This window comes from Salmo trutta, chromosome 22 (genome assembly GCF_901001165.1).
Source record: "Salmo trutta chromosome 22, fSalTru1.1, whole genome shotgun sequence".
NCBI classification, from domain to species: Eukaryota; Metazoa; Chordata; class Actinopteri; order Salmoniformes; family Salmonidae; genus Salmo; species Salmo trutta.
In genome coordinates, this window is record NC_042978.1 from 35,701,647 (window position 1) to 35,727,903 (window position 26,257).

At 48.0% G+C, this 26,257-nt stretch overlaps 1 protein-coding gene across 2 annotated transcripts in view; it reads left to right on the forward strand.

The window, feature by feature from the left end:
• Positions 1 to 9,531: 9,531 nt before the first annotated feature.
• Positions 9,532 to 26,257, forward strand: part of LOC115158652 (adenylate cyclase type 1-like) — a 114,988-nt gene continuing 98,262 nt past the window's right edge. For both annotated transcript variants that reach the window (XM_029707839.1, XM_029707840.1), the window contains exons 1-3: positions 9,532 to 10,977; positions 12,951 to 13,100; positions 25,382 to 25,500. In XM_029707839.1, the coding sequence (XP_029563699.1) occupies positions 10,360 to 10,977; positions 12,951 to 13,100; positions 25,382 to 25,500 (887 nt within the window). In that variant the 5' untranslated portion in view covers positions 9,532 to 10,359. The remainder of the gene's footprint in view (positions 10,978 to 12,950; positions 13,101 to 25,381; positions 25,501 to 26,257) is intronic.

Consider the following 26,257-nt stretch of genomic DNA (forward strand, 5'->3'; position numbering starts at 1 on the left):
TCTATACCAGTTCCATCCATCCCCTCCACTATTCCAGCCCTCCCTTCTGTCTCTACACCAGCTCCATCCATCCCTCCTCTATTCCAGCCCTCCCTTCTGCCTCTACACCAGTTCCATCCATCCCTCCTCTATTCCAGCCCTCCCTTCTGTCTCTACACCAGTTCCATCCATCCCCTCCTCTATTCCAGCCCTCCCTTCTGTCTCTACACCAGCTCCATCATCCCTCCTCTATTCCAGCCCTCCCTTCTGTCTCTACACCAGTTCCATCCATCCCCTCCTCTATTCCAGCCCTCCCTTCTGTCTTTACACCAGCTCCATCATCCCTCCTCTATTCCAGCCCTCCCTTCTGTCTCTACACCAGTTCCATCCATCCCTCCTCTATTCCAACCCTCCCTTCTGTCTCTACACCAGTTCCATCCATCCCTCCTCTATTCCAGCCCTCCCTTCTGTCTCTACACCAGTTCCATCCATCCCTCCTCTATTCCAGCCCTCCCTTCTGTCTCTACACCAGCTCCATCCATGCCTCCTCTATCCCAGCCCCCCCTTCTGTCTCTACACCAGCTCCATCCATGCCTCCTCTATCCCAGCCCCCCCTTCTGTCTCTACACCAGTTCCATCCATCCCCTCCTCTATTCCAGCCCTCCCTTCTGTCTCTACACCAGTTCCATCCATCCCTCTGCTATTCCAGCCCTCCCTTCGGTCTCTACACCAGTTCCATCCATCCCCTCCTCTATTCCAGCCCTCCCTTCTGTCTCTACACCAGCTCCATCATCCCTCCTCTATTCCAGCCCTCCCTTCTGTCTCTACACCAGTTCCATCCATCCCTCCTCTATTCCAGCCCTCCCTTCTGTCTCTACACCAGTTCCATCCATCCCTCCTCTATTCCAGCCCTCCCTTCTGTCTCTACACCAGTTCCATCCATCCCTCCTCTATTCCAGCCCTCCCTTCTGTCTCTACACCAGTTCCATCCATCCCTCCTCTATTCCAGCCCTCCCTTCTGTCTCTACACCAGCTCCATCCATGCCTCCTCTATCCCAGCCCCCCCTTCTGTCTCTACACCAGTTCCATCCATCCCTCCTCTATTCCAGCCCTCCCTTCTGTCTCTACACCAGTTCCATCCATCCCTCTGCTATTCCAGCCCTCCCTTCTGTCTCTACACCAGTTCCATCCATCCCCTCCTCTATTCCACCCCTCCCTTCTGTCTCTACACCAGCTCCATCATCCCTCCTCTATTCCAGCCCTCCCTTCTGTCTCTACACCAGTTCCATCCATCCCTCCTCTATTCCAGCCCTCCCTTCTGTCTCTACACCAGTTCCATCCATCCCTCCTCTATTCCAGGCCTCCCTTCTGTCTCTACACCAGCTCCATCCATCCCTCCTCTATTCCAGCCCCCCCCTTCTGTCTCTACACCAGTTCCATCCATCCCTCCTCTATTCCAGCCCTCCCTTCGGTCTCTACACCAGCTCCATCCATCCCTCCTCTATTCCAGCCCTCCCTTCTGCCTCTACACCAGTTCCATCCATCCCCTCCTCTATTCCAGCCCTCCCTACGTTCTCTACACCAGCTCCATCATCCCTCCTCTATTCTAGCCCTCCCTTCTGTCTCTACACCAGTTCCATGCATCCCTCCTCTATTCCAGCCCTCCCTTCTGTCTCTACACCAGTTCCATCCATCCCCTCCTCTATTCCAGCCCTCCCTTCTGTCTCTACACCAGCTCCATCCATCCCTCCTCTATTCCAGCCCTCCCTTCTGTCTCTACACCAGCTCCATCCATCCCTCCTCTATTCCAGCCCTCCCTTCTGCCTCTACACCAGTTCCATCCACCCCCTCCTCTATTCCAGCCCTCCCTTCTGTCTCTACACCAGTTCCATCCATCCCTCCTCTATTCCAGCCCTCCCTTCTGTCTCTACACCAGCTTCATCCATCCCTCCTCTATTTCAGCCCTCCCTTCTGTCTCTACACCAGCTCCATCATTCCTCCTCTATTCTAGCCCTCCTTTCTGTCTCTACACCAGTTCCATCCATCCCTCCTCTATTCCAGCCCTCCCTTCTGTCTCTACACCAGCTCCATCATCCCTCGTCTATTCCAGCCCTCCCTTCTGTCTCTACACCAGTTCCATCCATCCCTCCTCTATTCCAGCCCTCCCTTCTGTCTCTATACCAGTTCCATCCATCCCCTCCACTATTCCAGCCCTCCCTTCTGTCTCTACACCAGCTCCATCCATCCCTCCTCTATTCCAGCCCTCCCTTCTGCCTCTACACCAGTTCCATCCATCCCTCCTCTATTCCAGCCCTCCCTTCTGTCTCTACACCAGTTCCATCCATCCCCTCCTCTATTCCAGCCCTCCCTTCTGTCTCTACACCAGCTCCATCATCCCTCCTCTATTCCAGCCCTCCCTTCTGTCTCTACACCAGTTCCATCCATCCCCTCCTCTATTCCAGCCCTCCCTTCTGTCTTTACACCAGCTCCATCATCCCTCCTCTATTCCAGCCCTCCCTTCTGTCTCTACACCAGTTCCATCCATCCCTCCTCTATTCCAGCCCTCCCTTCTGTCTCTACACCAGTTCCATCCATCCCTCCTCTATTCCAGCCCTCCCTTCTGTCTCTACACCAGTTCCATCCATCCCTCCTCTATTCCAGCCCTCCCTTCTGTCTCTACACCAGTTCCATCCATCCCTCCTCTATTCCAGCCCTCCCTTCTGTCTCTACACCAGTTCCATCCATCCCTCCTCTATTCCAGCCCTCCCTTCTGTCTCTACACCAGTTCCATCCATCCCTCCTCTATTCCAGCCCTCCCTTCTGTCTCTACACCAGTTCCATCCATCCCTCTGCTATTCCAGCCCTCCCTTCTGTCTCTACACCAGTTCCATCCATCCCTCCTCTATTCCAGCCCTCCCTTCTGCCTCTACACCAGTTCCATCCATCCCTCCTCTATTCCAGCCCTCCCTTCTGTCTCTACACCAGTTCCATCCATCCCTCCTCTATTCCAGCCCTCCCTTCTGTGTCTACAACAGCTCCATCATCCTTCCTCTATTCCAGCCCTCCCTTCTGCCTCTACACCAGTTCCATCCATCCCCTCCTCTATTCCAGCCCTCCCTTCTGTCTCTACACCAGTTCCATCCATCCTTCTATTCCAGCCCTCCCTTCTGTCTCTACACCAGTTCCATCCATCCCTCCTCTATTCCATCCCTCCCTTCTGTCTCTACACCAGTTCCATCCATCCCTCCTCTATTCCAGCCCTCCCTTCTGTCTCTACACCAGTTCCATCCATCCCCTCCTCTATTCCAGCCCTCCCTTCTGTCTCTACACCAGTTCCATCCATCCCTACTATATTCCAGCCCTCCCTTCTGTCTCTACACCAGTTCCATCCATCCCTCCTCTATTCCAGCCCCCCCTTCTGTCTCTACACCAGTTCCATCCATCCCTCCTCTATTCCAGCCCTCCCTTCTGTCTCTACACCAGTTCCATCCATCCCTCTGCTATTCCAGCCCTCCCTTCTGTCTCTACACCAGTTCCATCCATCCCCTCCTCTATTCCACCCCTCCCTTCTGTCTCTACACCAGCTCCATCATCCCTCCTCTATTCCAGCCCTCCCTTCTGTCTCTACACCAGTTCCATCCATCCCTCCTCTATTCCAGCCCTCCCTTCTGTCTCTACACCAGTTCCATCCATCCCTCCTCTATTCCAGGCCTCCCTTCTGTCTCTACACCAGCTCCATCCATCCCTCCTCTATTCCAGCCCCCCCTTCTGTCTCTACACCAGTTCCATCCATCCCTCCTCTATTCCAGCCCTCCCTTCGGTCTCTACACCAGCTCCATCCATCCCTCCTCTATTCCAGCCCTCCCTTCTGCCTCTACACCAGTTCCATCCATCCCCTCCTCTATTCCAGCCCTCCCTACGTTCTCTACACCAGCTCCATCATCCCTCGTCTATTCCAGCCCTCCCTTCTGTCTCTACACCAGTTCCATCCATCCCTCCTCTATTCCAGCCCTCCCTTCTGTCTCTATACCAGTTCCATCCATCCCCTCCACTATTCCAGCCCTCCCTTCTGTCTCTACACCAGCTCCATCCATCCCTCCTCTATTCCAGCCCTCCCTTCTGCCTCTACACCAGTTCCATCCATCCCTCCTCTATTCCAGCCCTCCCTTCTGTCTCTACACCAGTTCCATCCATCCCCTCCTCTATTCCAGCCCTCCCTTCTGTCTCTACACCAGCTCCATCATCCCTCCTCTATTCCAGCCCTCCCTTCTGTCTCTACACCAGTTCCATCCATCCCCTCCTCTATTCCAGCCCTCCCTTCTGTCTTTACACCAGCTCCATCATCCCTCCTCTATTCCAGCCCTCCCTTCTGTCTCTACACCAGTTCCATCCATCCCTCCTCTATTCCAGCCCTCCCTTCTGTCTCTACACCAGTTCCATCCATCCCTCCTCTATTCCAGCCCTCCCTTCTGTCTCTACACCAGTTCCATCCATCCCTCCTCTATTCCAGCCCTCCCTTCTGTCTCTACACCAGTTCCATCCATCCCTCCTCTATTCCAGCCCTCCCTTCTGTCTCTACACCAGTTCCATCCATCCCTCCTCTATTCCAGCCCTCCCTTCTGTCTCTACACCAGTTCCATCCATCCCTCCTCTATTCCAGCCCTCCCTTCTGTCTCTACACCAGTTCCATCCATCCCTCTGCTATTCCAGCCCTCCCTTCTGTCTCTACACCAGTTCCATCCATCCCTCCTCTATTCCAGCCCTCCCTTCTGCCTCTACACCAGTTCCATCCATCCCTCCTCTATTCCAGCCCTCCCTTCTGTCTCTACACCAGTTCCATCCATCCCTCCTCTATTCCAGCCCTCCCTTCTGTGTCTACAACAGCTCCATCATCCTTCCTCTATTCCAGCCCTCCCTTCTGCCTCTACACCAGTTCCATCCATCCCCTCCTCTATTCCAGCCCTCCCTTCTGTCTCTACACCAGTTCCATCCATCCTTCTATTCCAGCCCTCCCTTCTGTCTCTACACCAGTTCCATCCATCCCTCCTCTATTCCAGCCCTCCCTTCTGTCTCTACACCAGTTCCATCCATCCCTCCTCTATTCCAGCCCTCCCTTCTGTCTCTACACCAGTTCCATCCATCCCCTCCTCTATTCCAGCCCTCCCTTCTGTCTCTACACCAGTTCCATCCATCCCTACTATATTCCAGCCCTCCCTTCTGTCTCTACACCAGTTCCATCCATCCCTCCTCTATTCCAGCCCTCCCTTCTGTCTCTACACCAGTTCCATCCATCCCCTCCTCTATTCTAGCCTTCCCTTCTGTCTCTACACCAGTTCCATCCATCTCTACTATCTTCCAGCCCTCCCTTCTGTCTCTACACCAGTTCCATCCATCCCTCCTCTATTCCAGCCCTCCCTTCTGTCTCTACACCAGTTCCATCCATCCCTCCTCTATTCCAGCCCTCCCTTCTGTCTCTACACCAGTTCCATCCATCCCTACTATATTCCAGCCCTCCCTTCTGTCTCTACACCAGTTCCATCCATCCCTCCTCTATTCCAGCCCTCCCTTCTGTCTCTACACCAGTTCCATCCATCCCTCCTCTATTCCAGCCCTCCCTTCTGTCTCTACACCAGTTCCATCCATCCCTCCTCTATTCTAGGATTGGGCTGTGTTTAAATGGGCTTGTTGACGCTATAGAAAAGCAAAGCCATGTAAATTGTAAAAAATAGTTTGTCTCCTTCAAGACATCAGGGCTAACTTGTTAGATGTGTAACTCTAGACCTTATAGTGGATGGTTAAGTGCATCGCTACTGCCTTCCTTAGACCTAGACTACATCCCAAATGGCACCCTATTCCCTACAAAGCGCACTACTTTTGACCAGAGCTCTATGGGAATAGGGTGCCATTTGGTGGGTTCTTATAATGTGTTATTTGCATATCCCAACTCCCCTGAGACACCATCTGAGAGTGGGGTCATGCCAGGGTCAGCCATTATGAGCAGCAACCATCAGCAATTAGGGTTAAGTGCTTTGCTCAAGAGCACATGGGCAGATTTTTCACCTTGTCGGCTCTGGATTTGTTTACTGTCCCAACACTAACCACTAGGCCACCTGCCGCCCATGTGCCTGCGTGGTTTTTAATTCTGTAACGGCTGTCTTCGTGAAGAGAGGACTAAGGCGCAGCGGGTTGCGTGCTCATCATTATATTTATTAAACTGTGAACACGGAAAAACAATAAACACAGAAACGACGACAGGAAACAGTTTAGCAGGCTATACACATAACAGCAGTGCTAAAACAACTACCCACAATTAACAAACAAAACACATCCCTATATATAGGACTCTCAATCAAAGGCAACTACAAACACCTGCCTTCAATTGAGAGTCCAACACCCAATTACCTAACATAGAAATACTAAACTAGAAAGAACATAGAAATACAAAAACATAGAACATAACCCAAAACCCGCAAATAATAAATCAAACACCCTTCTAAACAAACCACCACCCTGAACCACATAGAACAAATGCCCTCTGCCACATCCTGACCAAACTACAATCACAAATAACCCCTATACTGGTCAGGACGTGACAGTACCCCCCTTAAAGGTGCAGACCCCGGATGCACCTAAAAAAATAAAAAATAAAAATAAACCCCTAACTAAAGGGAGGGAAGGGAGGGTGGCTGCCGTCAACGACGGCACCTGTGATACACCCCCCTCCCCAACCCACCTATACTGGAGGTGGCTCAGGTGCGGGACGTGAACCCCGCTCCACCCTTGGCTTAGCCCACTTAGGTGGCTCCCCTGGCTGCGCCCGGCTGGCGGGCGACCCTGGCGGCTCCAGGTAGCGGGCGGCCCTGGACTGGCGGGCGGCTCCGGACTGGCGGGCGGCTCTGGCAGCTCCGGACTGGCGGGCGGCTCTGGCGGCTCCGGACTGGCAGGCGGCTCTGGCGGCTCCGGACTGGCGGCAGGCTCACCCGGTTCCGGGTCGCAGGCAGACTCACCAGGTTCCGGACAGTGGGCCGTCTCCCCCGGTTCCGGACAGTGGGCTGTCTCCCCTGGTTCCGGACAGTGGGCTGTCTCCCCTGGTTCCGGACAGTGGGCCGTCTCCCCTGGTTCCGGACAGTGGGCCATCTCCCCTGGTTCCGGACAGTGGGCCGTCTCCCCTGGTTCCGGACAGTGGGCCGTCTCACCTGTTGCCGGACACTCTGGACGAGGCACTGTTGCCGGACACTCTGGACGAGGCACTGTTGCCGGATACTCTGGACGAGGCACTGTTGCCGGATCCTCTGGATGAGGCACTGTTGCCGGATTCTCTGGACGAGGCACTGTTGCCAGATCCTCTGGACGAGGCACTGTTGCCGGATACTCTGGACGAGGCACTGTTGCCGGATCCTCTGGACGAGGCACTGTTGCCGGATACTCTGGACGAGGCACTGTTGCCGGATACTCTGGACGAGGCACTGTTGCCGGATACTCTGGACGAGGCACTGTTACCGGATACTCGGGCCTGGTCTGACGCACTGGAAGCCTGATGCGTGGTGCTGGTACTGGACGTGCCAGCCTGGAGACACGCACCTCAGAGCTAGTGCGAGGAGCGGGAACAGGCTGAGTTGGACTGGGCTGACTCACTGGAAGCTTGATGCGTGGTGCTGGTACTGGACGTGCCTGCCTGGAGACACGCACCTCAAGGCTAGAGCGTGTAGCGGGAAACACTGGACCGGAGAGGCGCACTGGCGGTCTCGAGCACAGGACTGGCATCACCCCTACTGGCTGGATGCCCACTTTCCCCTGGCACATGCGGAACGCTGGTACTGAGCGTACCGGCCTGAAAATACCCGGCCTCGTCACAGCACCCATCACCCCAAAGCACGGGACCTGTCCAGTCAATAGTCGTTTGGAAAAAACACCGGGATTTGGCTTGGGACTTAATCCTCGCCCAGCCAAACTACCTGTGTGCCCCCCCCAAAAAAAAAATATTGGGGCTGCCTCTCGTGCTCTACCTGCCTCCCAGGCAGGTTATCACAGTGGTCAAATAATTGTTCCCATGTCCAGTCAATTCTAGACTCCAATACCTCCAGCGACCAGGATGCCATCTCCTCCCGAGCGCGTTGCTTCCTCCACTCCAGGTGTTGCTCCCTACAGTCCACCCGTAATTCCCTTTGCTCCTTTCTCCGCTGCTTGGTCCATTTTTGGTGGGTAGTTCTGTAACGGCTGTCTTCGTGAAGAGAGGACCAAGGCGCAGCGGGTTGCGTGCTCATCATTATATTTATTAAACTGTAAACACGGAAAAACAATATACACAGAAATGACGACAGGAAACAGTTTAGCAGGCTATACACATAACAGCAGTGCTAAAACAACTACCCACAATTAACAAACAAAACACATCCCTATATATAGGACTCTCAATCAAAGGCAACTACAAACACCTGCCTTCAATTGAGAGTCCAACACCCAATTACCTAACATAGAAATACTAAACTAGAAAGAACATAGAAATACAAAAACATAGAACATAACCCAAAACCCGGAAATAATAAATCAAACACCCTTCTAAACAAACCACCACCCCGAACCACATAAAACAAATACCCTCTGCCACGTCCTGACCAAACTACAATCACAAATAACCTCTATACTGGTCAGGACGTGACAAATTCATTTACAGTATATACTGCTTCTTTGAGAGATATAGGCTACTTTGAATATTCACTAGTTTTAATCAAGATGAATAACACACACAATTCACACAAACACATACACACACACACACACACATGTCCCATGTTTCCCTCTCTTGTTTCCCCTTCAATTGGAGACCAGCCCCTTTTCTGTGTATTAATTACTTATTTTGAGTTTGCAGTGATCTGTTATTTGTGTGCCTTCTTCTAATATGCATGAATTTCTTTGGATTGCAGTGTCTCTTCCTCCTTTTGTGCTTCTAATTGATTTATTGTAGACTTTTTGACACACACCGTGCACACACAAACACCACAGAGGAAGAGAGAGACACACACAGAGAGGGGAGGGAGAAAGAGAGAGAGGGAGAGAAGTATTATTCCCCACCCTGTCCAATTAAAAGTGAAGGCCAGCTGATTAATATCAAAGCCATCTTCTGACTAGAGATCTCGGTGCGACTTCACCACATATGTACACACGTCAAAATCCACTTAGCTCATGGCAATATTCAATTCATTCTTCAGATGCGCGAGAATAGATGAATAAACCGGATAATTCCTAACACCTGCTGAGAGACCGTTAGATAACGGTGACGGTTTGTGTCATGAGGAACTCAAGGCGGTTGAAACATAAGGAAACGGTAGAAACCAGATGTTGTTGTTGCGCTTTATTAAAAGATCACCTGTGATGCTTACTGGTGGCGCATGCTATTAATAGTCTGGAAATACAGCAGTCAGGAGATCCGGGGAATCACTGGCTTGTGTTGGTCTCTCTCTCTCTCTCTCTCTGTGTGGTGTTTGTGTGTCTGTGTGTGTCTGTGCGTGCGTGCGTGCGTACGTGTGTGTAGCGTGCATTTGTCTGTGTTTGTGTAGGGGGATGTAGAGGAAAGACAGCTCTCTTTTTTGGGAGAAAAATAGAGCAGCTCGAGATGTGTTTGTCAAATGAAAGCAGCCTTTGGTTTTGACTTGACAGAATGATCGTTCTTATCTTAGGGAGACCTGTATTGTTTGGAATGGTGCACTGCAAGCATGATCCAACCCAGCCTGGTCTCAGAGCAAAATGTATTATACCTTAAGCCTTTAAACTAAAACGTTAGTGACAACAAATGTGAATTTGTAACATATCATATGTAATACAAATGTGTAATATATTGTACGAATTGTAATTCATAACATACTTTATGTGCTACAATTCGTATTATATTGTATGACACTATAACATTGGTAGGCCAGTGTTATGTAACCTAGCATAACATATCATATTAACTGGAGTGGCATGGTTTTAGAAACATATACTACTTTTGCTCTGTGGGCTCCTCCTCACCTCTCCAGTACTTCAACATTACATGTGTCTGAGCAGAGCAGAGACAGCGCTGCTGGTGGTCTGCCCCTAGAGCGCGAAAGAGAGAGAGAGAGACAGAGAGTGAGCGAAGGGGAGAGAGAGATGCGCTCCTGTGTGGCACATTGGTTCAGGCTACTTTTCTGACGACGAAACAGTCAACCTGTGGATAGCAGCCGGTGGAGTGAGGATATTAAAGTCACGAGCTCTACTGTCACTGCTGCGGACACCCCACCCCCTTCCTCTCCAGCTCAAGCCGCTGAAATTTAGGATGCACGGGCTGCCAGCAGCTCCCGTTTAATTCATGAAAGGAGAGGGACCGACGCCAAGTCTGGGGGCGCGCGCCGAGACCGCTTTATGAATGGCCCGAACATGGAGGAAATTCCGTTTGAAAGAGTCCAGACCCGGAAGGAGGGTCACTGTCCGGCCGCCACCAGTACAACCATCGCTGCCGTCGCGTGCGAGGACGAGTTCGAAAGCAAAGAGCTCGAGACGCTCTTCCAAAACTACAACCTGAAGCTCGAGCAGACCGCGACGCTCAAAGCCCTCGCCGTGCTCATCGTGGCCGCCTCGTCGCTCGCGCTGATGGAGCTTCTGTCCGGTCCCCGGCTCACGGTGTCCAAGGGCTCTCACCCGGTGCACAGCGTAGTGTTCGTCTCTCTCTTTATAGTCACCAACGTCAAGTACCTGCAAGTGACGCAGCTGCAGCAGATCGCCAAGCTCGCGCTGCTCTTCAGCTTCACCTTCGCGCTCCTCTGCTGCCCGTTCCCCCTCGCGCTTGGCGCGGCCGGCGTGGGGGCTCCCCCAGCACCGGAGCAAGGCGTGTGGCAGCTCATGCTGGTCACTCTCGTGGCATACGTGCTGCTCCCGGTGCGGACGCTGCTCGCGGTGCTGTTTGGTATGATGGTGGCCGTTTCCCATTTCATCGTCACCGCGACATCAGTCACGGCCAGAAAACACAAGCTCTGGAGACCGGTAAGTCTTGCACCCTCGGTACTCCCGCTCAGACTCTCATTTAGAATCCCCGGTTAGTCAGCTAGTCTGTCATTTAGAACGAGCTCTACCGACCTAAGCCTTGACTAACCAGCTTCCTCTTTAAGTCCCCTGTTTTCACTGTTATAGCCTGAGCTTTGTTTCAGTGTGACTAGTTGTGCATTTCCCTCCATTTTCCATTGATTATCAGTGTCTATCGATAGGCTAGTGCTGCACAGCTGTTGTTACAAGTGGTGTGGTGTGTGGACCCTGGTGGTGAGAGAGGTTTTGTATCAAACTTTCCCCTGGTACACTTTGGCTTTCAAGCTATACAAACCTCCGACCGTTGAACCACACGTAGCAGACGCTGTCCACTCGCGGTGGTGCTGAAACGAACAGCGTAGTGCATGCTGAGCTTTTTACGTACAAATCATCTAACAAAACATAATACACACACACACACACACACACACACACACACACACACACACACACACACACACACACACACACACACGCGCACACATATACACAATTTAGTCCACTTTCCAAAATAAACCATCCATATAGAAATTATAGATTATAAACCATGATGTTTTGGTATACCCACTGAAAACACAAATCCACCATTATTATACAACAGAAATACCACCACAACAACGAATTACTATATAGCCCAATGTGCATGTATTCATAAATCCATTCAACTGAATACCAACCATTCTGTCATTAAAATGTCCAATACCTGTCATGGTGATATACAGAAGGACCTTAGGTATACACAATATGCTCTCCGATCAATATGAAGTGGTTTATGTTAAATGGTTTGAATAAGCATGTTGACTTTAGAATCAAAGTGGTTTACATTAGCAGTCACAGTGTTCTATGAAAGTAAGAAAGGAAGGAAGCAGGAACTGAAGTAAAGAAAGAAAGGTATTGACAAAGAATGGATGAATGAAAGAAAAAAAACTCAATAAGATAAAGAAATAACAGAAGCAGATTAAGTTATAAAAAAATAAAGAATGAACAAACAAAATTCTTCAAAGTCTTCCTACTAAATCCATATATTTATTATTGGGCATATTTGGTATAGTTAGTATCGGGTATATTTAGTATCGGGTATATTTAGTATCGGGTATCTTTAGTATCGGGTATATTTAATATTGGGTATAGTTAGTATCGGGTATCTTTAGTATCGGGTATATTTAATATTGGGTATATTTAGTATCGGGTATATTTAGTATCGGGTATAGTTAGTATCGGGTATCTTTAGTATCGGGTGTATTTAATATTGGGTATCTTTAGTATCGGGTATAGTTAGTATCGGGTATAGTTAGTATCGGGTATATTTAGTATCGGGTATATTTAATATTGGGTATATTTAGTATCGGGTATATTTAATATTGGGTATATTTAGTATTGGGTATATTTAGTATAGGGTATATTTAATATTGGGGATATTTAGTATCGGGTATATTTAGTATCGGGTATATTTAATATTGGGTATATTTAGTATTGGGTATATTTAATATTGGGTATATTTAGTATCGGGTATCTTTAGTATCAGGTATATTTAGTATTGGGTATATTTAATATTGGGGATATTTAGTATCGGGTATATTTAATATTGGGTATATTTAGTATCGGGTATATTTAATATCGGGTATTGAGTGGGTGTTCTATAACAATCAACCTTTACCCTTTGAAAATGGCCTGGTGTGTTTAAGGTTACCAGAGTTCAGTCATCACATTAACTACACACAGAATCAATAACCAAGTATTAATGATAAATAGCCTTCTCCGTCTGCTCTCTCTCCGTATCTCGCCGCTACTCCCTCTTTGGGGTCTACATTTATGGTCTATTGTATAGATAACTTCAATGGTTTATTTTGTAATTCCTGTTGCCCCCCCCCCCCCCCCCCCCACACACACACACACTGACTGTATACATTGTTCTTGTCCTGTGTGATCTGCAGCTGGTGGCCAACGCTGTACTGTTCACCAGTGTCAACCTGTCTGGAGTCTTTGTCAGGGTGCTGACTGAGCGTGCTCAAAGGAAGGTCTTTCTGCAGGCTAGGAGCTGCATAGAGGAAAGGCTACGACTAGAGGATGAGAATGAGAAGCAGGTGAGAGAGACACACACACACACACACAGGCACACACACGTGCATGCAGACACACACAAGCACACACATATACATACAGTACCAGTCATAAGTCTGGACACACCTACATTCAAGGGCTTTTCTTTATTTTTAGAACTTTAAGAGTAATAGTGAAGACATCAAGACTATGAAATAACACATATGGAATCAAAATCTAAATATATTTTGGATTCTTCAAAGCAGCCAACCTTTGCCTTTATGACAGCTTTGCACACTCTTGGCATTCTCTCAACCAGCTTCATGAGGAATGCTTTTCCAACAGTCTTGAAGGAGTTCCCACATATGCTGAGAACTTGATGGCTGCTTTTCCTTCACTCTGTGGTCCAACTCATCCCAAACCATCTCAATTGGGTTGAGGCCAGGTCCTCTGATGCAGCACTCCATCACTCTCCTTGGTCAAAATAGCCCTTACACAGCCTGGAGGTGTGTTTTGGGTCATTGTCCTGTTGAAAAAGAAATGATAGTCCCACTAAGCGCCAACCAGATGGTATTGATGCAGAATGCTGTGGTAGCCATGCTGGTTAAGTGAGCCTTGAATTCTAAATAAATCACAGACAGTGTCACTAGCAAAGCACCCCCACACATCACACCTCCACCTCCATGCTTCACAGTGGGAACCACACATGCAGACATCTCACAAAGACACGGCGGTTCGAACCAAAAATCTAAAAATTGGACTCAACAGAACAAAGGACAGGATTCCACTGGTATAATGTCCATTGCTCGTGTTTCTTGGCCCAACCAAGTCTCTTCTTATTATTGGTGTCCTTTAGTAATGGTTTCTTTGCAGCAATTCGACCTTGAAGGCCGGATTCACGCAGTTGATGTATCTGTTACTTGAAATCTGTGAAGCATTTATTTGGGCTGCTATTTCTGAGGATGGTAACTCTAATGAACTTATCCTCTACAGCAGAGGTAACTCTGGGTCTTCCTTTCCTGTGGTGGTCCTCATGAGAGCCAGTTTCATCATAGCGCTTGATGGTTTTTGTGACTCCACTTGAAGAAACTTTTAAAGTTCTTCAAATGTTTCGCATTGACTGACCTTCATGTCTTAAAATAATGATGGACTGTTGTTTCTCTTTGCTTATTTGAGCTGTTCTTGACATAATATGGACTTGGTCTATTTCCAAATAGGGATATCTTCTGTTACCACCCCTACCTTGTCACACACAACTGATTGGTTCAAACGCATTAAGAAGGAAAGAAAACCCACAAAATAACTTTTAACAAGGCACACCTTAATTGAAATGCATTCCAGATAACTACCTCATTAAGCTGGTTAAGAGAATGCCAAGAGTGTGCAAAGCTGTCATCATGGCAAAGGGTGGCTACTTTGAAGAATCTCAAATATAAAATACACTGCTCAAAAAAATAAAGGGAACACTAAAATAACACATCCTAGATCTGAACGAATGAAATAATTGTATTAAAAACTTTTTTTTTACATAGTTGAATGTGCTGACAACAAAATCACACAAAAATAATCAATGGAAATCCAATTTATCAACCCATGGAGGTCTGGATTTGGAGTCACACTCAAAATTAAAGTGGAAAACCACACTACAGGCTGATCCAACTTTGATGTAATGTCCTTAAAACAAGTCAAAATGAGGCTCAGTAGTGTGTGTGGCCTCCACGTGCCTGCATGACCTCCCTACAACGCCTGGGCATGCTCCTGATGAGGTGGCGGATGGCCTCCTGAGGGATCTCCTCCCAGACCTGGACTAAAGCATGCGCCAACTCCTGGACAGTCTGTGGTGCAACGTGGTGTTGGTGGATGGAGCGAGACATGATGTCCCAGATGTGCTCAATTGGATTCAGGTCTGGGGAACGGGCGGGCCAGTCCATAGCATCAATGCCTTCCTCTTGCAGGAACTGCTGACACACTCCAGCCACATGAGGTCTAGCATTGTCTTGCATTAGGAGGAACCCAGGGCCAACCGCACCAGCATATGGTCTCACAAGGGGTCTGAGGATTTCATCTCGGTACCTAATGGCAGTCAGGCTACCTCTGGCGAGCACATGGAGGGCTGTGCGGCCCCCCAAAGAAATGCCACCCGACACCATGAATGACCCACCGCCAAACCGGTCATGCTGGAGGATGTTGCAGGCAGCAGAACGTTCTCCACGGCGTCTCCAGACTGTCACGTCTGTCACATGTGCTCAGTGTGAACCTGCTTTCATCTGTGAAGAGCACAGGGCGCCAGTGGCGAATTTGCCAATCTTGGTGTTCTCTGGCAAATGCCAAACGTCCTGCACGGTGTTGGGCTGTAAGCACAACCCCCACCTGTGGACGTCGGGCCCTCATACCACCCTCATGGAGTCTGTTTCTGACCATTTGAGCAGACACATGCACATTTGTGGCCTGCTGGAGGTCATTTTGCAGGGCTCTGGCAGTGCTCCTCCTGCTCCTCCTTGCACTAAGGCGGAGGTAGCGGTCCTGCTGCTGGGTTGTTGACCTCCTACGGCCTCCTCCACGTCTCCTGATGTACTGGCCTGTCTCCTGGTAGCGCCTCCATGCTCTGGACACTACGCTGACAGACACAGCAAACCTTCTTGCCACAGCTCGCATTGATGTGCCATCCTGGATGAGCTGCACTACCTGAGCCACTTGTGTGGGTTGTAGACTCCGTCTCATGCTACCACTAGAGTGAAAGCACCGCCAGCATTCAAAAGTGACCAAAACATCAGCCAGGAAGCATAGGAACTGAGAAGTGGTCTGTGGTTACCACCTGCAGAACCACTCCTTTATTGGGGGTGTCTTGCTAATTGCCTATAATTTCCACCTGTTGTCTGTTCCATTTGCACAACAGCATGTGAAATTTATTGTCAATCAGTGTTGCTTCCTAAGTGGACAGTTTGATTTCACAGAAGTGTGATTGACTTGGAGTTACATTGTGTTGTTTAAGTGTTCCCTTTATTTTTTTGAGCAGTATATATTTTGATTTGTTTAACACTTTTTTGGTTACTACATGATTCCATATGTGTTATTTCATAGTTTTGATGTCTTCACTATTATTGTACAATGTAGACAATTTTAAAAACAAAGAGAAACCCTTTAATGAGTACGTGTGTCCAAACTTTTGACTGATGCTGTATGTGCGTAAGCACGCAGGCATGCGCACACACACACACACACACACACACACACACACACACACACACACACACACACACACAATTTCAAAAACACACACAAATATGCACATACAGTACATATTGACAGTACAGTACATGGACATATTTTCAAGCAGAGTTATTTTCTTGCATAGGCAACACATCACCCACTTTAAAATTGCTGAGGTTAAAACAACTACATTTGGGCAAATATTGGACCGAACACCTTTTGGGTTGTGTTTTGATGCTGGGTTATTGAGCTACGATCAGAGATGGGCAGTATTTCTGTTACATGTATTTGAAGTACATGTTTTAATGCATTTACATTTTGATAATTTAGCAGATGTTTTTATTCAGAGTGACAGTGCATTCAACTAAGGTAGATAAACAACAACATATCACAGTCATAGCAAGTAAGACGTTTCTGTGATCATTACCGAGAATGTTGTTGCAGTTTGGCCGGCTACTTGCACATTTATTTAAAAATAAAAATGACAAAATAAAATGCTTTGCATAAATATATAACGTTTCATTTTGATATATTGGTCTTTAGACATTTGTAAGTAGCCGGCCGAACTGCAACAACATTCTCATTAACGGTTACTTACTATGACTATGATATGTGGTTGTTTATCTACCTTAGTTGAATGCACTGTCACTCTGGATAAGAGCGCAAAGCACCCCCACAACATGATGCTGCCACCCCCGTGCTTCACGGTTGGGATGGTGTTCTTCGGCTTGCAAGCCTCCCCCTTTCTCCTCCAAACATAACAATGGTCATTGTGGCCAAAGAGTTCTATTTTTGTTTCATCAGACCAGAGGACATTTCTCCAAAAAGTACGATCTTTGTCCCCATGTGCAGTTGCAAACCATAGTCTGGCTTTTTTATGGCGGTTTTGGAGCAGTGGCTTCTTCCTTGCTGAGCGGCCTTTCAGGTTATGTCGATATAGGACTCGTTTTACTATGGATATAGATACTTTTGTACCTGTTTCCTCCAGCATCTTCACAAGGTCCTTTGCTGTTGTTCTGGGATTGATTTGCACTTTTCGCTCCAAAGTACTTTAATCTCTAGGAGACAGAACGCGTCTCCTTCCTGAGCGGTATTACGCCTTCGTGGTCCCATGGTGTTTATACTTGCGTACTATTGTTTGAACAGATGAACGTGGTACCTTCAGGCGTTTGGAAATTCCTCCCAAGGATGAACCAGACTTGTGGAGATCTACAATTTTTTCTGAGGTCTTGGCTGATTTCTTTTGATTTTCCCATGATGTCAAGCAAAGAGGCACTGTGTTTGAATGTAGGCCTTGAAATACATCCACAGGTACACCTCCAATTGACTCAAATGATGTCAATTAGCCTATCAGAAGCTTCTAAAGCCATGACATAATTTTCTGGAATTTTACAAGCTGTTTAAAGTCACAGTCTACTTAGTTTATGTAAACTTCTGACCCACTGGAATTGTGATACAGTAAATAAGTGAAATAATCTGTCTGTAAACAATTGTTGGAAAAATGACTTGTGTCATGCACAAAGTAGATGTCCTAACCGACTTGCCAAAACTATAGTTTGTTAATTAACAAGACATTTGTGGAGTGGTTGAAAAACGAGTTTTAATGACTCCAACCTAAATGTATGTAAACTTCCGATTTCAACTGTATATGTGGAAATGAACATTAGGTATTGTCATTGGCCTCGTTTCATTTTTACATCTACATTTACGTTTAGTTCATTTAGCAGAAGCTCTTATCACACAATGGTGCCATCAGACTTCTGATACCAACTTAGGGTGAAAGGGGCCACAAAGTTGTGAACCGCTATACAGAAATGGTATAGAAAGGTATTTTGAAAATACACATTACAGCTTTCTGTCACGACTCCTACCAAAGGTAGCTCCCCCTCTTGCTCGGGTGGCGCTCGGCGGTCGTCGTCACCAGCCCACTAGCTGCCACTGATTCCCTTTTTTCTCCCTTTCCGTTTATTGTTTGCACCTGTTTTTGTATTGGGCTGATTAGCTGGGCTATTTTAGCCAGTAGGCCCGCCTGCTCTGTGTGCGGGATTATTGATCTGTGTGTTGCTTATGTACACGCTCATTGTGTTTAAGGTGCTAGTGCGTGTTTTGCGCCGACTATTTTCTGTCCCCTGTGTTTGGGGCACTTTGGTTTTGTGTGCGCTCTGGATCGCTGTTGGGGTGGCTTGTGTTCGCCGTTGTGTTCATTAAAAACACTATCCTGTATTCTCTGCTTCCTGTGCCTGACTCCTCACCCACTTCACCCAAGCCTTACACTTTCAAAAGTATCTTGTTACAAAATACATTGGAGAGAAGTTCAGCCCATTGTAATACAAAATACTCAGAAGTAATTCAAATACTTATTTTAAATACATGTAACGGAAATACTGCCCATCTGGTCATAGTTCAGTGGCCAAACTGCTGGGTCAAAAATAACCCACGTGTGTTCTGTCCACTTTACCCAGCGCTGGGTTGGTTTTTAACCCATCATTCTTTAGAGTGCATCTTGTGTAAAGAATGTGTGTTAGAGCTTGATACGTTTCAGAGTGACTTTCTAAAGGTTGCAGGTGCCAATGTAGTTTCTGCAACAATATGCCCACAGGCACACAATAACTATGACAGCAGCTATATGAGGAAAGAACAATTACCGTAGCGTACGCATTACACCACACCACACACACTCCATCCCCTCCTCACACACACAAACAACATTAGACACCCACCCTTCCTCTCCTCCTCAGCCCAATATACCTACCTATAGAAGTCGCTTATAATAATCAATTATCTTAACGCCCATACCCCGTTACACACACACTCAGACACACAAGCCCCCCCCCCCACACACACACCTGTTGTTTGTAGATTAGCTGATGAAATGTTGTGTTGTTTCCCTGTCCTGCAGTAACAGCTCTGATCTCTGACAGGTCATTATTACACAGGCAGATTGCTTTCATGGCCTCCCCACGCTGCCCGCTAAAGGTCACCAGTTTATCTGGGTACCAAAACACACACAGCACCCTGATTGGGATCTGGGAACAGCACCTTGTCATGATGTAAACCCCCACTGAACCAGTCTGCCATTTGGCTCATAATAACCAAACCAGTCTATTATATTCTTCCTATAACCAATCCAGTCTGCTATTCTGACAGTAATAACCAAAACCAGTTTTTTTTACACTTTATTTCAGTGTGGTGTTGTTATTATTTTTAAACATTTTACTTGCTGAGTATTATACATTTTGTAATGAGTTTCATGATAATATTGTGAAAGCATTCCACAAGGATGCTGACACATGTTGACTCCAATGCTTCCCACAGTTGTGTCAAGTTGGCTGGATGTCCTTTGGGTGGTGGACCATTATTGATACACACAGGAAACTGTTGAGTGTGAAAAACCCAGCAGCATTGCAGTTCTTCACACAAAATCGGTGCCCTGGCACCCACTACCATACCCAGTTCAAAGGAACTTAAATCTTTTGTCTTTCCCATTCACCCTCTGAATGGCACACATACACAATCCATGTCTCAATTGTCTCAAGGCTTATTAAATCCTTATTTAACCTGTCTCCTCCCCTTCATCTACACTGATTGAAGTGGATTTTACAAGTGACATCAATAAGGGATCATAGCTTCCACCTGGACTCACCTGGTCAGTCTATGTCATGGAAAGAGCAGGTGTTCCTAATGTTTTGTACACTGAGTGTAATCAGGATTTTTAACAGTCTGCAAATTGAATAGTTGGTTTTATCACAGCAGCTCAGAGACAATTAGGAAAAGTCGTTTATTTATAGTGAGCGATTAATGCAGCAGGACCGGTGAAGAGAGCGTCACCAGAAATAATTAATGGAGGAGGGGAGAGAGGATGAGTACTAGATTATTCCAGAGGGAGAATAAAACTCCACTCTAATGTGCATATGTTATATGTTGTACATCTCAGACTGGTTCCTGGTAGATCGCACTTTCATATTTTCATTTTCGTTTTTACAGAAATCCTGATCATTTGTTAATTCATGCGCAGCTTATCTGTGTTGCTACAGCTGCTGCCAAAACAATGTTTTGTATTCTTGGTAGTAGGTGCAGTCATGTAGGGTCAAGGCCTGTGCTCTCATGGCTATAGCCTGATCGGTCCGATTTGTTTGTGTTTTAGCTAATTCCTCTCTGTGTTGGTTCCGATAGTAGAATTGGCTACAGTACATATAGAATGGGACCAGAGCCTGTATTCATAAAGCATCTCGCAGACGGACTGCTGATCTAGGATCAGGCCCCCTTGTCCATTCACAATAATCTAAAAGGCAAAAACAACAACAAACACTCCTAATCTGAGAAGCTTTGTGAATATGGGCCCATGCAGGCTATTGAGAGGACTGACATCAAAGTATAAAGAGGAATGTTTTGCGACTGAGAGAGAGAGAGAGAAGTAGGTCTCCGACTCTCTGTTGCTCTTTACCCTTAATAAGACCAGCGGTGGTGGTGTTGAGCTCATGGTGGTTGTTAAGGTCAGGACTGGCATCAAGACCAGGGAGGATCTGGAGCATGCTGGTATTAATGTCATACCAGGCTAGGGCTGGGCATCTCTGACACCACACTCTGAGAAGCTACAGGGATGGACGCTACACTACTGAATGAGGGAAAATCAAGAATGGGTGTGTTGTTCTCAATAGTTGTTATATATTTGCAGAGTATATGTATGTTATGCCTTATACATACACATTATACAGTGAATTCGGAAAGTATTCAGACCCTTTTATTTTTTCTACATTTTGTTGCGTTACAGCCTTATTCTACTTTTTTTTTTTTAAATCCCTCATCAATCTACACGCAATACCCCACTGGTTTTTAGACATTTTTGCAAATGTGTTACAAATACAACACTGAAATATCACATTTACATAATGTGATATTTCATAATTCTCCCCAGTCTGAGGTCTTGAGTGCTCTGGAGCAGGTTTTCATCAAGGATCTCTCTGTACTTTTCTCCATTCATCTTTCCCTCGATCCTGACTAGTCTTCCAGTCCCTGCCACTGAAAAACATCCCCACAGTATGATGCTGCCACCACCATGCTTCACCGTAGGGATGGTGCTAGGTTTCCTCCAGACATGAAGCTTGTCATTCAGACCAAAGGGTTCAATCTTGGTTTTATCAGACCATAGAACCTTTAGGTGCCTTTTAGCAAACCCCTAGCAGGCTGTCATGTGCCTTTTTCTGAGGAGTGGCTGCCATCTGGCCACTCTACCACAAATGCCTGATTGGGGGAGTGCTGGAGAGATGGTTGTCCTTCTGGAGCTCTGTCAGAGTGACCATCGGGTTCTTGGTCACCTCCCTGACCAAGGCCCTTTTCCCCCGATTGCTCAGTTTGGCCGGGCAGACAGCTCTAGGAAGAGTCCTTGTTTGTTCCAAACTTCTTCCATTTAAGAATGATGGAAGCCACTGTGTTCTTGGGGACTTTTAATGCTGCAGACATTTTTTGGTACCCATCCCCATATCTGTGCCTCGACACAATCCTGTCTCAGCACTCTACGGACAATTCCTTCAACCTCATGGCTTAGTTTTTGCTCTGACATGCACTGTCAACTGTGGGATCTTATATAGACAGGTGTGTGCCTTTCCAAATCATGTCCAATCAATTGAATTTACAACAGGTGGACTCCAATCAAGTTGTAGAAACATCAAGGATGATCAAAGGAAACAGGATGCACCTAAGCTCCATTTCGAGTCTCATGGCAAAGGGTTTGAATACTTATGTAAATCAGGTATTTTTTTTTCTCTAAAATCCTGTTTTTGCTTTGTCATTATGGGTTATTGTGTGTAGATTGATGAGGAACAAAATGAATTTAATCAATTTTAGAATAAGACTGTAGCGCAACAATATGTGGAAATGTCAAGGGGTCTGAATACTTTCTGAATGCACTGCATGTACACAAGTGTAACGCGTGTCGTGTGTGGAGGACCAAGATGCAACAGGGAAGTGTATACTCATCTTCTTTTCTTTAATATTGAAGAAGGAGAAACAAATGAAACACGTATACAATTAACGGAAACGACACTAACAGTTCTGTCAGGTGATAAGCACAAAACAGAATACAACTACCCACCAGACCCGGACCAAGCAACAGAAGAGGGAGCAGCCAAGGAAGCAGGAGGATTACAGGGAATCGTGGTCATGGGAGGAAATCCTGGCGGGCGAAGGTCCATGGCAAAGGAATGGTGAGGACCGGGAGAAGTACATTGGGACACGGCTAGCAAGGAAGCCTGAGAGGCAGCCCCAATAATTCTTTTTGGGGGGGCACACGGGGTGGGTGGCTGGGCAAAGGATGCCCCTGAAGCCAACACCTCGTGCTTATTATGGGGAGCACATAGAGTGGAGAGCGCCGAAGTACGAAGAAGTATTCAAGATCTCGCCCATGCGCACACACAGTCCGGTGCGTGTGATCTCAGCCCCAAGCAAAGGCCGTGCTAGAGTGGGCATCCAGCCTGCAAGGAGGATGCCAGCCCAATACGTCTGGCCACCGGTACGCCTCCGAAGTCCAGGCTACAGGACACCTCCTCTATGCACGGCGACCATCAGGCCCCTGCATAGCCCAGTCCGCCCTGTACCAGCACCCCGAATGTACAGGGCTACTACTGCCATCCAGCCAGGACGGGTTGTGCAGGAGGTGAGCTCGAGACTTCCAGTACTCACCCAAGGCCCGGTGTATCCTACTCCTGCTCCTCGTAGAAGCCCTCAGGTGCGTGTATCCAGTCTGGCTCCTCCAAAGCCAGCACCGCGCACCAGGCTTCCCGAGCGGCAGCCTAGTCCAGCTCGACCTATCCCTGCTCTCCCGCACAAGCCTACAGGTGCGTGTCTCTAGTCTGACTCCCCCGAAGCCAGCACCGCGCACCAGGCTTCCAGGACAGCAGCCTAGTCCAGCTCGACCTATCCCTGCTCTCCCGCACAAGCCTACAGGTGCGTGTCTCTAGTCTGACTCCCCCGAAGCCAGCACCGCGCACCAGGCTTCCAGGACAGCAGCCCAGTCCAGCTCGACCTATCCCTGCTCCCCGCACAAGCCTACAGGTGCGTGTCTCTAGTCTGACTCCCCCGAAGCCAGCACCGCGCACCAGGCTTCCAGGACAGCAGCCCAGTCCAGCTCGACCTATTCCGGCTCCCCGCACAAGCCTACAGGTGCGTGTCTCTAGTCTGGCTCCTCCGAAGCCAGCACCAGGCACCAGGCTTCCCGAGCGGCAGCCTAGTCCAGCGCGACCTATCCCTGCTCCCCGCACAAGCCTACAGGTGCGTGTCTCTAGTCAGACAAAACCCCCGAAGCCAGCACCAGGCACCAGTCTCCCAGTGCGGCAGCCCAGCCCAACTCGTCCTACTCTTGCCCCTAGCACTAGCCCTGAGGTACGTGGGCCTAGTCCGGTGTCCCCTATGCCAGCCCCACGTACCAGGCCTTGAGTGCACGCGCCTCGCCCAGATGGCACAGCGACAGCGTCTCGCCCAGAGTGCCCAGCGACAGCGCCTAACCCAGAGTGGCAGACAACAGCGTCTCAGTCAGAGTGCCCGACGACAGGGCCTCAGCTCGAGTGTCCGGCACCTATGCCCGAGAGAGAAGTGGCCCACAGTCCACGGCCAGAGTCACACGACAGTCCAGGGCAACCAGTCTGCCAAGAAGAGGGGTGAGCAAGTGGCGGAGCGAGGGATACGTCCCGCTCCAGAGCCACCGCCGTAGTAACGAGTATGCGGGAAGGGGGAGCGTTGCAGAGGCATCGTCGGTGACGGTGGCCGCCCTCCCTTCCCTCCCATATAAGCTGGGATTTTTTGGTTTTGGGGTTTATTTTTGTATTTTCCTTTTGTTAGGTGCATCCGGGGTACTGTCACGTTCTGACCTGTAAAGGTGTTATTTGTTAGTGTTTAGTATGGTCAGGACGTGGCCGGGGTTATTTTGTTTATATGTTTCGGGGATTGTTAATCTATGTGTATAGACAAGGGGTGTTTGATTAGAGTGGTCTAGAGGTTTGGTACATGTTCTATGTTAGGGCATTTTCTATGTTTATTCTAGTCACTCTGTTTCTATGTGCAGTTTTGTTCTTGACCTTCAATTGGAAGCAGCGGCTCCAATTGCTTCTGATTGAAGGTCCTATAATTAGGGGTTTGTTTGTATTGTGGATTGTGGGTAGTTGTATTCTGTTTTGTGCTTTTCACCTGACAGAACTGTTAGTGTCGTTTCCGTTAATTGTATACGTGTTTCATTTGTTTCTCCTTCTTCAATATTAAAGAAAAGAAGATGAGTATACACTTCCCTGTTGTGTCTTGGTCCTCCACACACGACACGCATTACAACAAGTGACTACCAAAATAATGGAAACATTAAATGAGGGATACAAAGCATATTGAAAGCAGGTCCTTCCACACAGTTGTGTTTCCTGAGTTAATTAAGCAATTAACATCCCATCATGCTTAGGGTCATGTATTAAAATGCTGGGCAGGCCATTTTTTGGCTATTATTTTGGCTACCATGGTATGCCCCCAAAGGATGACAATGCCCCCATCTACAGGTCACAAGTGGTTTGATTAGCATGAGAACGATGTAAACCATATGCCATGGCTCTCTCAGTCACCAGATCTCAACCCAATTGAACACTTATGGGAGATTCTGGAGCGGCGCCTGAGACAGCGTTTTCCACCACCATCAACAAAACACCAAATGATGGAATTTCTCATGGAAGAATGGTATTGCATCCTTCCAATACAGTTCCAGACACTTATAGAATCTATGCCAAGGTGCATTGAAGCTATTCTGGCTCGTGGTGGCCCAACACCCTATTCAGACATTTTATGTTGGTGTTTCCTTTATTTTGGCAGTTACCTGTATGTATGTCTATTGTAGGCTACTGTAATGCTTTTGATCAAAATGCATCCATTTGACCTCTGCTGCTGTAACCTCTGGAGGCTAGGGCTGTGTCCGACATGGGCGGACTGGGCTCTGTTCAAATGTAGTGCACTATATAATGAAATAGGGTGTAATTTGGGAGGCATTCTATTAATAATGAGTGAGTTTGTTTTTTTACTTTTGCATAATATGACTTCATAATTTACCTCCGCCCACTCTGTCTTTCGGCTTCTCCCACTCCTGCTTTAGGAGCGCCTCCTGATGAGCCTGTTGCCCAGAAACGTTGCCATGGAGATGAAAGAGGACTTCCTGAAGCCGCCCGAGAGGATCTTTCATAAGATCTACATCCAGCGTCATGACAACGTCAGGTACGTATGTGAGTGACGCTATGGCAACAACAGGTTTTTTAACGGGTGGCAGGAGGTTTGACGGTCATCTTGTTCTTGATCCACCGTGTCATCGTGTCTTCCTCAAATGACATCAGGATAAAAAAGAATGGTTTGGCTAAGTGAGAGGTAATGAATTTCAGATCAGGGGGTACTAGAGACTGGCAGGGCTCACAGTCACCTGGTCAGATCAGGGGGTACTAGAGACTGGCAGGGCTCCCAGTCACCTGGTCAGATCAGGGGTACTAGAGACTGGCAGGGCTCACAGTCACCTGGTCAGATCAGGGGGTACTAGAGACTGGCAGGGCTCACAGTCACCTGGTCAGATCAGGGGGTACTAGAGACTGGCAGGGCTCACAGTCACCTGGTCAGATCAGGGGGTACTAGAGACTGGCAGGGCTCACAGTCACCTGGTCAGATCAGGGGGTACTAGAGACTGGCAGGGCTCACAGTCACCTGGTCAGATCAGGGGGTACTAGAGACTGGCAGGGCTCACAGTCACTGTTTCATTCATCTCCTCCCACCAGACACCACTGAGCCAGAGTCAGGGTGACAGTTGAACCAATGATTACACATTAACTAGGCAGCAAAGAGACAGCTTTATGTATCAGTGATGATGGGAGTAGGAGTGGACTGCAGTCAGCAGCACTCCAATCAAGGGCTTTCCTCTCTCTTTTCCTCTTCTCTCTCTCCTCTCTCTTTTCCTCTCTCCTCTCTCTCCTCTCTCTTTTCCTCTCTC